The sequence below is a fragment of the Peromyscus eremicus genome, chromosome 8a (genome assembly GCF_949786415.1).
Source record: "Peromyscus eremicus chromosome 8a, PerEre_H2_v1, whole genome shotgun sequence".
NCBI lineage: Eukaryota > Metazoa > Chordata > Mammalia > Rodentia > Cricetidae > Peromyscus > Peromyscus eremicus.
Genome location: NC_081423.1, coordinates 34,264,781 through 34,282,044, shown reverse-complemented (window position 1 = coordinate 34,282,044; position 17,264 = coordinate 34,264,781). Strand labels below are relative to the sequence as shown.

Genomic DNA, 17,264 nt, shown 5'->3' with positions numbered 1-17,264 from the left:
CACAGCATCACCTCTACATCCTGTGCCCTCTTCCCAACGTAGAGGGAAACCACAAAAACCCACCCTCCACCCCTGCCCATTAACACTCTTAAGGACTTTCTCCAGTACCCAAAAAAGAAATGACACCCCACCCCACCTCAACACACACTCAAAGTTAGGTCCAGTATAGGCCAGAGTTAGGCCCAAGAGAATGCCTCAGTAACTCTTCTTGGCGGAGCCAAAGCCAGAGAAGCCCATCACAGCTGCCATCTCGTCATCCTCCTCAAACGTCAAGTCCTCCTCAGCCCTCCTTTTCTTCTCCTTCTGCTTCTCTTTCTTGTATGCTTTAGCCTTTTCCTCCTCTTCTCTCAGTTCCTTCATCCTTTCCTCAAAATCATAATCTTTCTGCTTCTCTTCCATCTTCTTCTTGTTGACCTCAAAACGTTTCTTTACCTGATCCAGAGTGGAGCGTTCCACACGCATAGACATACCCAGGTTTCGCTGATGTTTCTTTCCATTAATGTGGTCCAGGAAGTTGATGGAGTCCTTCACCACACAGTCACAGACATTGCAGTAGTAGCCTCCCATTTCAGACTGTGGGGTTGTCTTGGTAATGACGATTGTCTTCCCAAGCTTGGACTCCAAGTCCACCTTGTAGTCTCTGTGCCGAAGAAGCTCCCGCTTGACGGGCTGCACTGGTTTTCCATCCTTCTTTTCTCTCTCTTCTGTGAGTCTCTTCTCCGCGAGTTTCTCGTATTCATCTTTGTCCCACTTTCGGCGAAAGTCCAAGTTTTTTGTCCCGCTGCCCGACGCCATCTTCACAGCGAAGTCCTAAATCCTTCTATATCCTATTTCCTGCTGATCACACTCAAGAAAACTCTGGGGAGCTGTGGGGTTGGTGGGTAAATGCCCCGCAGCAGCCATCCTCACAAAAAGACCCCAGAGTGGGATTTTCCCCTCTCACCTGCATGTTTCCTCCTGGGCTTCCTTCCCTTCCACAGAATCGGGGAACCAGAGCTCTCTGTGTCCTGATGGGTGTAGCAGAGCCTGGAGTGTGGAGAGGAGAGCTGCCTTCACTCCTCTGGCTTCTGGAAGTCTGAGACCATGTGGAGATCCATCTCCTTATATAGATCTTGGGTGTGACTGAATCAGACCCACCCCACATAGGTGTGTGCTGTGGATCAAAACAGGATAAATAATAGTTTCTAGTTGTATCCCGGAGGCTGAGGCAGGATTGTCCAGAATTGCAGTAAAGCCTGGGCTAAGGAGAGACCCTCTGACAATTTAAAAAAAAAAAAACAAAACCCAAAGACCTAAAACAGGATTGATAAGCTAATTACTGCTTCCATCATATGTGCTGAGCTCTTTCACATAGGCTGGTATTTGTGTGATAACTAAGAAGGGCCGGCAGGTGATCGCACTTGCCTTTAATACTAGCACTTGGGAGGCAGGAGCAGGCAGATCTCTGAGTTCAAGGCCAGTTCGCTCTACAGAGTGTTTCAGGACAGACTCCAAAGCCACAGAGAATCCCAGTCTCAGGGGTGCGGGGAGGGAGGGGGGGAGGTTAGGATGGGAATTTTTAAAACTCACTTTAAAGCTAATAATCACTCTATGAAACTGTAGTAAATCCATAATAATTGGAGCAATGGAATGTGGCCAACTTCTTACCTAAGGGCAATGAAAAGAAAGAGTATGGCTGGACTGTGGATAGGGCTGGTGGTGGCTTGCAGTGAAGGCCATCGGAGACGCAGGTGGCCTACAGTGGAGCAGTGGACCTGCAGACCTGACCAGGTGTTTGAAAATAGAGGGCCCTACTTCTTGTATTGTCAGATGAAGATGGGTGGAAGAATTTGAGCAAAAAGCGGCTGAAAACAGCAGGTTGGGGTGGAGGCAACTCTAAAGAATGAAGAGGAAGGAGGTGATGATGGAGAGAAAAGCTGGAGGTCATGGACAGAGGTGGAGAAATGGAGCAAACAGTCAGGTCTCCAATAAACAGCTCAGGTACAAGCTGTAGACCCAACATGCCTGGAGGTCATGCAAAGCACTGCTAACTAATGTCCAGGACAAAGAGCAGAAGATGCACAGTTCCCTCCCAGAAGGCTGGTGCCAAACTTGTGAATCTTGGAGATTCAAGTGATGCAGAAGAAGTGTGAACTGGGTTCTCAGTTTTCATTACAATGCTGTGCAAATACCTCGAAATAAAAATGGGTCCTACTGTGATGGTGCATGCCTTTAATCTTAGTATCTGGGAGGCAGAGGCAGGCAGATCTCTGTGGATTAATGTCCATTTTGATACATATAGAGCAAGTTTCAGGTGAATTAGGGCTACACTGTCAGACTCTATATCAAAAACAAAACCTCAAGTGCTGTAGGGATTACACACGAGTTAAGAGGACTTGTTGTTCTTCCAGAGGAGCTGGGCTAGGTGCTCTAGAATATGCATTTTTGCACACAATCCTCTAACTCCCAAAAGAGAGGACTCCATACCCATTCTGTAGTCTGAGAGCACCAGGAACCAGGCTTCTCTGTAATCAGTTAGGAAATGAGTATTACTAACTATAATCAGTTATGAAAAGATTATCGAGGTTTGCCCTGAAGTGCTTTCATTGACTTTGGTTGCCAAGGATGGCTGTCCTGTTATAGGGCTTGAGTTCTAACTTCTTCACATGGTTCCTTGCACAGCATGTGGGTCTAGAGGTGAGCAGAGATCCCACACCACTGAGGTCACATGAGCAATTCAAGGTCATTCCATACTGAGGAAGAGAGGGTCAGCCTAGGGTCCCTGGAACCGTGTTACCAATGGAAGAAGCGCAGGAGCAGATGCACCTCCCCTTTGAGTAGTTCACACCCACTCTTCCCCATTGACTTCCTTATTCTGGGGCTGACAACCATATTAAATTCTCACTAAACTCCAACTCTGCTGTCCTGTATGAACCAATGGTTTTTCTTGTCGGTACCATAGGACACATGTGTGGACTTCTGGCTGTAATCTCAGCAACTAGGAAGTTAGGGAGGTGAGGCAGATGTTGAGGGTTATCCTTGACTACAAAAAGGATTTTATGAAAGCTGGGATACATGAGATATTGATTCAAAAATCTCAAACCACGAAGTCCAACAAAAGAGCTTTTCTCTCTTTGAAAATTAATGAGATGAGTCCCTGTTTAAGGTAGTAAGCCATGTTTCCCCCCAGTTTCCTTTGCATTAAAGTGAGCACCATGGTGACCACTTCATCAGATCTGCTAGAAGAAGCAGTGGATTGTTTCTGGAGAACAGGGAAGGACTTAGGTCACAGATGCCAGGCTGTAAGTGCACTCGGGAAATGAAAGAAACAGGGCTTGGTGGCCAGGCCCACATGCAGTGTGGCCTCCCTGCTCCACTATTCCTGCTCTTTTCAAAGGTCATGCTTTCCTGTCATCCCCCACCCAGTCTCCTGCAGGGCTTCTTTTCTCTTTCTGCCTCTTGGTGAAGATGTTGCCAGGCTCCACTTCCCCAAATATTAGGGATTAACGACCATTTTAGAAGTGTTTTTATTGGGAAAATACAAGGTTAAAAAAAAAAACTGTTTTAGGTTTTCAACCTGAATTTAGGTCTTGTGAAGATATTTAAAATATTAAATTATTAGGGCATGGCAGCCCATGACTTAATTACCATCCTTTGGTTGGAAGGATGTGAAGGAGGGAGGGGATCAGTGAGATCACTGGGACACATTGGTCTGAAAAGGGAGTTTCAGGATTTCCAGGACTAGGAAAAGACATGCTGACTCAAAGAAATTTAAACTAGGTGACCTTATTTTAACTTAGTTTCTATGATGTTTTCAATTGAGAATAGGTCTTGTTCTGTGCCCATAATTTTCTAATATCTTCTATCTGTCTTACTATCGGTCTGTCCTGGCTGGATGAGGGCCTATACCAACATGAGGTCCTGTCAGCAGGCAGCAGGTCTGAACCAAGTGGAGATGGATTCACGTGCACAACTGCAGCCTTTTGATCCCATGGTCCTAAACACTACCGATGATTTCTAGGACAACCTGGTGTACAGGGCTGGTGGCCGGCAGAGAAGGCAGTTGGGACTGCAGGTGGGCTCCAGTGAAGGAGAGGGCCTGGAGACATGTCACGTGCTTGCAAATGCTGGGGCCTCATTCTTGGCCTTGGAGATAAAGAATCTGAGCAAAGAGAGGCTGAATAGAGAGGATTGTAGTGGAGGCAACCATAAAAAATGAAGATGATCATGAAGGGAGAAGCTTAGGTATTGGAGGAGGAGGGGATGTAGAAAACATGTTGGGTGCAAACTCCTTCTGCTGCAGGAGTTCTTGAGGAAACTCCAGAACACATGAGGCCTGGGCTGTGCAAAGCACTGCTCACCTTGGAAAGTACCACAAAGAGCAGAGGAATGCACAGCTCCCTTTCCCCAAGATGATGCCAAGCGTGTGAGATACAAGAAGGATATGGGATGCAGGACAAGTGGGAACTGTATCCTACAGTTCTCTTCACAGAGCTTCGCAAATATATCCAAATGAGAATCTGGCTTGTTATGGTAGCACATGACTTGAATCCCTGCATTCTGGAGACATGGGCAAGAATGACCAAGGATGAAAATGGCAGGAGCACAGGTCTATGGATAGAGGTTGCCCTGGTGAGAGAGGAGACCCCATGCCAGGAGTCAGATGGAGAGAGATGGGAGAGGGCAAGTCTCAGGGCAGCAGGGAATGAACCTCAGATTACAATCCATAGCCCCTCTTTACTTATGGACCCCACTCAAGAGACAAGGACAAGAAAGGAGAGCATGACTTCAGGGATATTTATTGACTTTATTGACTTTTACATATTCCTCTGTTAGGAGGTAGAAAAAGAAGCCTAAACCCAATGTGCTGCACAGTCCTGAGGTTTTCAGAAAAGAAACAAAAAATCTCCACTAATCTTCATTGAGAAACTGGGTATTAATCAGAGGTTGACCACAGCTGCTGATGCTGGAGGCCACAGAGTCCTGGATCACAGGCAGGTAGTAGGTGTGGAGCTGAGGATGGACAGCAGTGCTTCTGTTCTCCCATCTGAGAAAGGGGGAATCTCCCTGGGACATGACAGGCAATGGGTTACTTTAAAGCTGTCCAGAAGGACCAGGGATGCCGTGATCCCCAGGCCGGTCCCTGAAAGTTTGAGGGTTCTCGGGAGGCAGGTGGTTACCAAACCCTTCCCTGTAGAGAGGACCTGAGGGAGAAGAAATGGAGAGAGTTAATAAGCATGGCACCCTCACTCTCCCAGAATCATGCTAAGCCATGGTCTGTCTGTCCTGAGTATCTTGGTCCACCCAGAACATGTCCAATTTCCACTCCCCTGGGGTGACAGAGGAAGGTAGAGAGAGAGGACAGGTGTTTGTGTTCACCATGTGCAATAGTGGCCCCTGGGAATGGGGGTTCCCTCTCGACTCTGCTCTGCTCTATGCTCATGAAGGGCAGCCCAGCCCATGCTGCCCTCTAGAGGAATTGGCTGGAAAATGCAGAAGAGACTAACATGGGGATTGACCCAGGATGCTGTCTGTACAGGTCTTCTGAGAAAGGAGAAAACAAGGGTATGGTGTCTCCTCTCCCATTGCACAGTCTCCTGTGCAGATTCTGCAGGGTCAGCAGCAGGTCCACACAGCTTTCCCAGCTCTTCTTCAGGCCCCAGTGCCCACTGAGTCGCTGGTAAAGAGCCCAGCTCTTCTGGCAGATCTTCCTGCCTGGGTGCCCAATGATCCCTTCAACTACTTTCCACTCCTGCAGGAAGATCCTGATTTCAGACTCAGACCATGGGTGTCTACAGGAAGGACCTGCAAGGGAAGGAAGGACGTGATGAGTGCCATTGATGCCATGCACGGCACATCTCAACTCTTGTAGGGACCCTTCCTGCACATTGAGAGAAGCCAAGATGGGACTCTTTCAGTTTTCAAGAGGTCAGGAGCCCTTGCTTTCAAGGCCAGGCTTACCATCTGCCCTGTTCTTTACACCAAGGAGTTCACTTGCTTGCAAGTGTAGCTGCCTTCAGTTGTAGAAAATAGATTGCAGAACAGAAAGGACTCTCAGGGGACAAGTGCTGCCTGGGGACATTGTCCCTGCATAGACTCAACCCATCTGCCTCCTGGAGAGACTCTCACAAAACCCTGAGACTTTGGGTCTCTTGCAAGAAGGGCAGAAACTGGGAGCACTGAGAACAAAACATCCTTGACACAGCTGTCCATACCTGAGATCCTTCCTGAGCTCCCCTGTCCGAGAGTTAAGACCAAAATCTTCACCATAGCTATTCTTAACTCAGGATTGCCTTTGAATACCTGAGGGACTTTGTCCTCACTGCTTCTGATGCTGTCTCATACAGAATGTTTTGGTGTTCCTCAAACTTTCAATGTGCTCTGCTTCTCTCTGTTCAGAAGTGAATAAGCAAAATGTTAAACTGTTTTCACGCATCAAGAATCTCTGCCTCCTGCTTGGGAGTGGATTCAGGATTCAGCCTCTTGCAGCATGAGCAAACAATGGGCCCTTCCTTCCCCATCTCCAGATGCTGGATCCTTGTCACCTAAGGGGAAACCATTACTGTGAAGAGTAACCAGGCAAAGCCTCTAGTGAATATTGTAGACTCCCACTGTTAAAGGGAACATTCAAAGACAGAAGTACCTCTCCTCTGAGAGGACCTCACCCACTGTGTCCTTCTCACTCTCTTCCCAAACTCCTTTCTGTTATCCAAGGGATAGAAAACCCCTATCAATATCTCATGAGTCCCAGCTCTGTTTCAAGCACATTATGGTCTCAGAAGAACTCTGATCAAATAACTGTTGTTCTAGTATCACACAACAAGGGTGCTTGGCATGGGGCTACTATCCCAGCCCTTCCATGAGAGGTGAAGGCCAGTTCAGGAGTTCAGCCGCAATCTTGGCTGTAGAGTGTCCTGTAGGCTGTCCTGTAGGCAAGCATTGAACCACTCAGATGCTGCCTTAACAAAGAAAAACCTAGAGAGCCACCAAGGAGATGGAAGGGGCTGGCTTCTGTACCTCTGCAAATTGGAGCATGGTTTCAAGTTCAAGGAAGTTCACCATGTCTTCCCAAGTTCCTGAATCAGAGGCAGGAAGCAGGTGTGAAACTGAGGACAGACAGCAGTGATTCTGGGTTTCCCATCTGAGAAATGGGGAATCTTCCTGGCACATCATAGGCAATGGGTTACCTTGATGCTGTGCAGAAGGACCAGGAATGTCATGATCCCCAGGCTGGTCCCTGGAAGGTTGAGGGTTCACAGGAGTCAGGTGGCTACCTTACTCTTCACGGTGGAGAGAACCTGAGAGAGAGAGAAGAAACATTAACATTGCACCCTCGCTCTGCGAGGATCGTGCTAAGCAATGGTCGGTCTGTCCTGTGTATATTGGTCAACCCAGAACATGTCCAATTTCCACTCCCCTGTGGTGACAGAGGAGGTAGACGAACACAGAGGACAGATGTTTGTTTTCACCATGTGCAATCCTGACCCCTGCGAATGAGGGGGTTCCCTCCAGACTGTGCTCTGCTCTGTGCTCATGAAGGGCAGCCCAGTCCATGCTACCCTCTACAGGAATTGGTGTGGGAAATGCAGAAGAGACTAACATGGGAGTGGCCCAGGATGCTGTACAGGTCTCCTGAGAAAGGAGAAAACAAGGGTATGGTGTCTCCTCTCCCACTGCACAGTCTCCTGTGCAGATTCTGCAGGGTCAGCAGCAGGTCCACACAGCTTTCCCAGCTCTCTTCAGGCTCTGATGCTCATTGAGTCTCTGGTAAAGAGCCCAGCTCTTCTGGTAGATCTTGCAGCCTGGTTGCCCAGTGATACTTTCCACTACTTTCCACTCCTGCATGAAGACCCTGATTTCATAATCAGGCCATGGGTGTCTAAGGAAGGACCTGCAAGGGAAGGAAGGAGGTGATGAGTGCCTTTGATGCCATGCACAGTCACATGGCAACATTTCTAGGGACCCTTCCTGCACACTGAGAGAAGCCAAGAGTGGCCTCATTCACTTCTCATTATGATTAGGAACCCTTGCTCCCAAGCCCAGGCTTACCATCCACCCTGCTCTTCATACTGAGGAGTCCACTTGCCTGCAAGTGTAGCTCCCTTCATGTGTAGAAAATACATTGCAGAACAGAAAGGGCTCTCAGGGGACAAGTGTTTCCTGGGGACATTGTCCCTGCATATATTCAACCCACAGCTACCCACACATGAGGTCCTGCCTGAGCTCGCGTGTCTCAGAGGAAAGAAATACTATGGTGGAAGATTTTGGTCTTAACTCAGGGTTGCCTCTGAATACCTGAGGGCCTTTGTCCTCCCTGTTTCCGACGCCATCTTCCTGAAGACTCGTTGCTGTTCCTCAAACTTTCAATGTGCTCTGCTTCTCTCTGTTCAGAAGTGAATAAGGAGAGTGTTAACCACTGTTTTCAGGCATCAAGAATCTGCCTCCTGGTGGGGAGTGGATTCAAGATCCAGCCTCTTGCAGCTTGAGCAAACATTGGACCCTTCCTTCCACATCTCCAGATGCTGGATCCTTGTCACCTAAGGAGAAACCTAGGCAGTGATGAGTAATCAGACAAAGCCTCCAGTGAATATTGTAGACTCCCACTGCTGAAGGAATCATTCAAAGACAGAAGCAGCTCTCCTTTGAGAGGACTTCACCCACTCTGTCCAGCTCACTCTCTTCCCAAACTCCTTTCTGTTATCCAAGGGATAGAAAATCACTATCAGAATCTCCTAGTGTGTCCCAGCTCTGCTTCACACACATTAAGGTCTCAGAAGAACTCTGATCAAGTAACTGTTGTTCTAGTATCACACAACAAGGGTGCTTGGCACGGGGCTACTATGCCAGCCCTTCCATGAGAGTTGAAGCCCAGTTCAGAAGTTCAGGGTCATTTTGGCTCTACAGTGGCCTGTGGAGTAGCTTTAAACCACTCAGATGCTGCCTTAAAGGTAAAAACTTAGAGACCCCAAGGACACGGAGGGTGCTGACTTCTGTACCTCTGTAAACTGGGGGCATGGGTTCAGGTTCCAGGTAGTTCACCGTGTATTGCCAAGTTTCCTTGGCTGTACAATGAACACAGTGCCAATACTTTCCAGGAGACTTGCTGTGACGACCCAGTGAGTCATATTCGCATGGGAAGGAGACACAAGCCAGAGACACCGTTTGTGGGCTATAAAATTTCTGAGAGGAATAGAAAGACAAATACACAAGCCATCCCCCAGAGAACACCAGACCGTTTGTGGGCTATAAAATTTCTGAGAGGAATAGAAAGACAAATATACAAGCCATCCCCCAAAGAACACCAGACCGGATCCCCTCATCCCCCAGATCGCCTACCTGCATTGTCTTCAGCATTCGGTTGTGCTGCATAGAGTCTTGGGAGTCTTGGGACGTGGATTCTCTGCATCCTGGTGGGTGCTACAGAGTCTGGGTTGTGGAGGTAGAGGAGTGCGTACTTCTCTTGTCTTCTGGGGTCTGAGAACCAGGTGGAGAGTTGGGCCTTTATAAATCTCTTGGATGAGATTGAATCAGACACGCCCTATGTGGGTGTGGCATGTAGGCTGGATCAGAGCTTAAGCAGGAGCCTTTCATCCTCTCTCAGGAGGCTGAGGCAGGATTTCCCAGATTTCTGGAACTCTTCAGCTACTTAGCAAGACCCAGGCTCAAGAGAAAATATCCAAGAGAGAACGTCCACTATTCAAATTTCATTTTTGAACCAGGGTCTTTTTCCATGGTCGTGGCTATCCTGGAACTCACTATTCAGAGGCAACTGTCCAGGCACTTTCTCCCCTTCCAGAGTGCTTGAATTAATGGAGTGGGCCACTGTGACTGCTTGATTTAATAATTGAACACATTTGCTAAATATCCTGAATTCATCTAGAATTTGATTGAAACCAGGAGATAGGGGCTAAAGAGATGGCTCAGAGGTTAAGAGCACTGACTGCTCTTCCAGAGGTCCTGACTTCCGTTCCCAGCACCCACATGGTGGCTCACAACCATCTGTAATGAGATCTGGTGCCCTCTGTTAAAAAAAAAAAAAAAAAGACCCCAGGAGACATGCAGAATGTTTTCAGTGAGTGATTTTGTAACTTAGAAGCCTCTATAAGATTGTAGCTAATCCATAATTATGGGGTTTTGGGGGCTGGTGCCTGGCAACTTCACCGAGGGCACAAAGAGCAAAAGGATACAGTGGATGACAGGGGGACGGCAGCACAGCCTGGCCTGTGGAAAAGGCATTCGTGGTGGCAGAGTGGAGACTTCTGTAAGGAAGGAAGGGCACTGTGAGTCTGCCAACTCTGGCCCTGACGTTCCAGCCCTGCTGTCTTTTGTCTTGTTTCATCTCAGTCCTGGTGACAGCCCCAATGTCTGTGTTTTGAACCCGTCCCCACTCGCCGTCATCGCTCCTTCCAGCTGCTGTGACGGGAGGTCTTGCTACCCTGTTCAGTTTATTGTAGATGAAACTCAGGGAGAGCATGGGTGACTGACTTGTACAGTGACCAAGGTCATGAATTTTCAAGTGTTGGGGAAAGATGTAAATTTAAAAAATTCTTCCATTTGTTGTTGGCTTTTCTTGGCTTGAGTTTACAGAGACAGTATCTCATATGACCCCAGTGTTCCCACAACCCATTCTGTAGGCAAAGACGACCATCCACTTCTATCCCCTCATACAACTTTATAGATGGAATTCTAAACAGTCTTATTAAATAAGAAACACAGAGCTAAATAAAGAGTTAAAAGCCCAAGAGGTCAGAGCACTAGTGAATAGCCTTTAGCTTACCAGCCACTGCTGTCCTTCCCCTGAGAAAAGAGACCTACTTCCTGTGTGTCTGTATTTTTTATTGACTTACTGTTCTGCCTTGTCACTGGTACTACACCCAACCACATGACTCCTTTGTCTCTTCCTGTCTATACACACCTCCAGGTCTCTATGGTTGGTACTTGGATTAAAGGCGTGTGTCACCAAGCCGGCTATGTCCTTGAACACAGACTATGCCTGCCATGTGATCAGATTAAGGGCATGTGCTACCACTGACAGACTTCTACTGAATGGCTTGCTATTAGCTCTGACTCTCAGGCAACTTTGTTTGTTAACATACAAATAAAACCATACTTTAGCACAAATATCACCATATTTACCCCTTCTAATAAAAAGAAAAAAGGAAAAAAGTTATAACTCATATAAGAAAACTATATACAAAAAGTACAATAACTATATATAATATATACAAGCAATAAATACCTAAACAATGTCTAGTCCATTTGCATTTGACAAACTTGGAGAAAATAATTCCATTATTTATCCTATTTTGGTAAGCCCAAAATGAACCTGATTCAGTTTCTATCCTAACTTATATTACTAACAGAACTATTTTATAATGACTTTCAAATTTATACACTTACACCTCTTTAGTGAGTTTCTTTTCTAAAATTCTTAAAGAAAACTATATAACTATAACTATCTAATTTTTAACTAACTATAACTATAACTATCTAATCTTCAGCTATAACTATAACTATCTAATCTTCAGCTATAACTATAACTATCTAATATTCAACTCTCTGAGACCCAAGAAGGAAATAATTTTACCTAATAAAACAAGAAGTGCAAACAAGCGACTTCCAAAACAATGTGGGTTGACAGAAACAGCCAGCTGCCTGGAGAGTCACTGGAGGTTTCTCCACAGCGTTGGGGCATCATCTTCAGCCTATAGGCTTAGTGTATCTGACAGACTCATTTGTGAAGTAGGATGTACACAATCCCAACATTTCCACCTCACATTTGGTGAGAATAGTCCATGTATCAGAAACACCTGAATTCCACTAGTATCCTGTCATGATTCAGGATTTTAAATTCTGGAAATTGTTGATGTTTTTTGAATTCAGCTGTCCATTCTTCTTGGCTTGTGTGTGTGGCTTCATCTCGGTATCCCATACTTCTCCGAATCCCATTTTTCTCAGCTTATGGGTGGCTTCAACTTTTATTAAATGCCAGTCTACCATTGAGAGGTTAGACTCCATCAGCTTAGTTACTCTTCCAAGAATGACTGTTTCAGTTTCTGTTCCACTGCACAGCAGAAGCCATCAGTCCAATGCCAGTTCAGCTGCCTTAGAAGAAAAGGGCACTGTACCTTTTCCGGATTGCAAAGGCCACTTCAGGGATGGTGCCATATTGTCCTGGCCTCAGAGGATGCCTGTTGCTAAAGCCACAACCACACTTGTTTTGGCAGGAATCGGTAGTCCTTTGTTTCATATCCTGTCTGTCCATTTTGTCCTGTTTGTCAGCAGTCGATTCGAGGATACTTTGTTGTCCAGTGGCTAACGTTTGCCACAATGAAAGTTAACTCCATATGCAGTTTCTTCAATGTCCATATCTTCTGTGAAGTAGATTGGTACTGCCAGGAGCAGACATGTCTCATAGAAAATTTTTCTTTTTTTATGACTAAGTTATTAAAACATTTTAAATGCAATATTCTGTAGATCTCTGAAGGGTTTGAAGATGACCTGTCTATCTAAAATGTATCTGCTCGATCTTGAAAACATACCTAATGACTACAAGTTCAATTGTAATGTCTAACTACTATCATTTCTTTATATCCTAATAGTTGGTAATAATAACAATCAAGGATTAGCAAATTGCATTACATTGTTAAATGAACGGTATAAGTACAATATCTTGAACAAGATTAGAAATATACATATGGCATTTTCTAACAATGTCAATCTCAGTATATATAATTTGTATACAATATATAAAAATCCTATCCAATGTAAAGTATTTAAAACTAGTAACTGTCTTTTAAAAGTAGATTTAATAATCTATCTTATGTATATCGTATCCATATCTTCTCTTTATTTTTCTGAGTAGATTCCATAATTTACCCTCTATTCTATCATTTCCATATATCATTAAAAAAAAACAAGAACTTTAAATCTCCTTTGCTTAGCCCTTTTCCTAACCCTTAACAACTACTTATAATCAACCCTCCTAAACAATGAAAATTATCCAGACCCAAAACCCATTAAAAGACCAAAAACCACCCACCCCACCCCACCTCTTGGGGAATGTGGGCATCATGTTCCTAAAATTGCTCCCCGCTGGATATGGGCGAAGGTACCCTTATTTTGAAAAGAAAAATTTTGGATTAATTGTCTACTCTGTGCATAATGCCAAAGTTCAAGGCCAGGTAGTACCAGAAAAACTCCAGCTACAAATGGTGCCCAACGGGTTGGCAAGACTTTCCACCTAAAACCTGAGAAAAAAGATTCTAAAATGGAGCTAAAAACAGTTCCTAGTTGTCTCTCTCAAGTTAGCGGTGGCCTGCGTGTTGAGCTACTCTATGGCGGCTTCCTGGTGTGCGTGCAGGCTTGACCTATGCTATGTTACACAGAAGTGTCTCCAAGCTGTGCACTATGCTGTGTGTTGGATATAGTTTTTGCTAGTTAAAAAAAAAAGAGGCTTCTGAGCTACATGCTGCTTTGATAGAAGCATAGACCCATTGTTTCTGAGAGTTGATGGCTCCCAGAGCTGGCAGTAAATGAACCATGTTGGAAAGCTGAGGTGGACAGAGCCACCAGCCACAGTGGCCCTTTTGGTCTTACAAATGCTGCAGTTTAAAGCAGTAGTTACACAATAAGACAGACTCAGATGAAACAAGACTTTAAATGGTTTACAATGTGTGTAAAAATGTACATAGGCTTAAAAGAGAGAAAAAGGAATATGTGCACTTATATAAAGAAATACATAGTTTAAAAAAAAGTCTTTAAAGAGACAGTAAAGGTAGTATAAAATATAAGCCACATAAAGATGGATATTATACAGAGAATCTGGGTTGTGTTGTCTTTGAGATTTTTAACTGCAGAAAAACATTTAATGGTAAAAGCTGTTGAGTTAAGCCAATATGTATATTATAAAGATAACTTGACTTCAGAATTTGGATGTAAGGATATGTTGCTTTGGAAAGGAGGCTCTGCTTTTGTCTCCACAGAAAGCCAGGGGCTATGGATTTGTTCCAGATTAAGATACATCAGGTTTGACCAGCCACGATCCCCTGAAAGGTCTCCAATGACACCATGGCCCAGATGATCCAATATCCAGAACAGTTTCAAGGCGACCAGCTGAGACAATACAGCCTCACGGACTACTCCATAATCCTAAAATTTTCTTTGTGTCCCCATAAGATACAGCGTCCCCCTCCAGCAGGAAGTAGTAAGAGAAGCTACGCCCAAATTCCCAAATATACCAAGCTGGCTTTGGAGATGGAATTGACTCACTCCTTCTCTAAACTTAAGCATATTCCTATAAGAAAAGGTTGAGAGATTCTTGTGTCCCATATCAAAAGTGCCCTTTGAGGTGGGACAGAGAAAAATCAATATTTTTATTTTAAACAGGTTGACTATAAATGTGATTTCTTTATAAAGAAAAGGGGATAGTTTAGATATGACAGGATGAAAGGGTAGATTGATGAACCTACTTTTAAAGAGTAACAACTTGTTTAAAATGTTTTACATTGCTATGGATTTTAGTTTATTGATAGAAGTTTAAACTTAATTTTGTTATACTGTATATATAAATTTCTATTATCGTTTGAGGTATTACGTTTAACTCATTTAGATTGTAGTGGATAATTAAGAAATACAGATTAATAATTAGTCTTCTATGATAGTCAAACTTATAGTCATGTTATTTTCTAGATATACATAGATATAATTCAATTAGGTAGGTAATCTTTAAACACTTCAAAGACCTACAGGATATGGCATTTAAAATGTTTTCAAAAACTTAGACTTTCAGGACAATGAGACATGTCGGCTCCTGGCAGCAACGATTTACTTCAGAGAGGAGGATGGGCATCAAAGACACTCTATATGGAGTTTATCTTCTTCTTGGCAAGAAACTGTTCTTGCCTGGACTGCTTGATCAACTAGACATGCAGGACCCATAGAAAGGTGACCACTGAACTTTGCTTGGCAAAATGGTCCTTCAGGTTCCTGCTTTGCAGAGGAAACTGTCAGACATTCTACAGGACACAGAGAGACTCTAGACCTGTGGACTGAAAACAGATGCCCCAACTTTACAAAAGAACATTAGGTGATTGTCCAACCTGCCAACTGTCTCTGTCTACTCTTGCAAGACTCCCGAAAGTTGCTTGCATCCTTCTCCTATTTCTCAGGTAATATTATACCCTTCTGAGGTCTTTGATGTAGTTGAAGACTAGATAGTTATAATTTTCCTTAGTTATGATAAAAGATAAGTTAGCTATGAAACCTTAGACTCACAAATATAGGAGAGATAGGATATGTTCTTTAATTTTGTCAAATACAAATAGACTAGTTATTATCAATAGAGTAAATATTGTAACTGTAATTCTTGCTTGATAATTGTTTTGTTATATGTAATTTTACTATGTGAAAGTGAAAAACCTTCATTTTTGAAAAAAAGAAAAGGGGAAGTGCTGTGGGATGTTCTGCATGTTAAATGTGTTGCTCTGATTGTTTAATAAATAAAACACTGATTGGCCAGTAGCCAGTCAGGAAGTATATGTGGGACAAAAAGAGGAGACTTCTGGGATGTGGAAGGCTGAGGCAGAGAGATCCTGCCAGCCGCCACCAATACAAGCGAGATATAAGGTACCGGTAAGCCACGAGCCACGTGGCAACTTATAGACTAATAGAAATGAGTTAATTTAAGATATAAGAACAGCTAACAAGAAGCCTGCCATGGCCATACAGTTTATAAGCAATACAAGTCTCTGTGTGTTTGCTTGGTTCGGTCTAAGCAGCTGTGGGACTGGCGGGTGAGAGAGATTTGTCCTGACCGTGGGCCATGCAGGACCAGGAAACTCCAGCTACAATAGTCTTTGACATTGGATCATCTCAGCTAGCCATCTCAAAATTGCTCTGTGCAGTTTGTAGTCCAAAGCTGGTCTGTAAATGATGTTTGTCAGCTTAGTGGTAGTATTATTGTCCACGTGGAATTGTTGTTGTGGGGCCCCATCTTCTTCCTGGAGACTTCGGTTGATGTTAGGCCTGGCCGTGATTTCCTGAAGAAAACTGGTAAGAGACTCGAACACAAAGACATGTATAGGCAGCTAATTGAAGCCTTTTTTCTAGAATTAGTTAGTACTCTATATGACCATTAATATCTTAACAAAGTTTAATATATATATATATATATATATATATATATATATATATACACCTTATAAATTTTGATATAAAATTCATACTTTAAGAAAAGTTTAAAGAATCAGAATAGAATCAAAGAATTGGGAGTAGTAGCAATAGAATAGTCCCTAAAACTCTTTTCTTTTCCTCCTGTCCCATATCAAAGATGGCTCTTTCTTCTGGCATGATACAGGGAGTTTTCATTTACCTTTTAACAACATGCTTGGGTTTAAAAGAGGAGAGAGCCATTCTCCAACTCCAAAGCCAGCTTTAAATTGTAATTGAAGTAGGACTACAAGAAGACCAATAGTGTTAAATTTCTTTAGAGAAGAGCAGAAACAAACATTTAGGAAGACTTATGAAGTTTTACAGATGATATACCAATAGACCATTTTACTCTTTTTCTTGGGATATTTTTTAAGATGATTTGTCCTTTTTCTTCAGTTGTCTCATTTGTCCAGTGTTCTTTAGATTCCTTAGCCTTCATTCTCCTAAAAGACAAAACAAAAATCTTTCCCCAAGACTAACTTTGGGGAGGTTCCCTTTTGGCAAGTTTTATGTGATTAAATGAAAAGGCATGTGTTAATGGTATAAGTTAGTTTAAATTGGATGGTCATGCTGGTTGATGAAGTATCACCTCTTCTAATGAAGAGGTCTCTCTTGTTCAAATCAAAACTTTATCAATTTTGATGGTATCCACAACTTAGCTTCTCCTATAGAAACAAAAGCAAAACCTCGTCCCCAACATAACACATATCCTGGTTTCCATTCTGAGGTCAGCAGGTCCTTAAAGTATATAGGCTGATTTAATTCTGTGGGTTTTTTTTTCCTATTATCCAATGTCTCTGCAGCTGGTGTTCCTTTCTCATTAGCATTGAGAAAATTCAAAGTTAATAGAGCATTATGCAGTCTATTTCGGGGGGGGGGGGTTCTTACCCCTTTCTGTTTATTTAGCATATCCTTTAGAGTTCTGTTTGATCTTTGTCTAACTGCTTGGCCTGTAGGATTATGTGGTATACCTGCAATATGCTTTATATTGCAATAAGCAAAAAACTGTGTTTTATTTTAACAGAAACATATGCTGGAGCATTGTCAGTTTTAATTTGTGCAGGTATACCCAT

General features: G+C 43.7%; 1 protein-coding gene across 1 annotated transcript; it reads right to left on the bottom strand.

The window, feature by feature from the left end:
• Positions 1–14: 14 nt before the first annotated feature.
• On the bottom strand, positions 15–803 carry LOC131916016 (zinc finger matrin-type protein 2). The gene has a single exon (XM_059269319.1). It carries the CDS (start codon positions 793–795, stop codon positions 196–198), a length of 600 nt encoding a protein of 199 aa, XP_059125302.1. The 5' UTR covers positions 796–803; the 3' UTR covers positions 15–195.
• Positions 804–17,264: the final 16,461 nt, after the last annotated feature.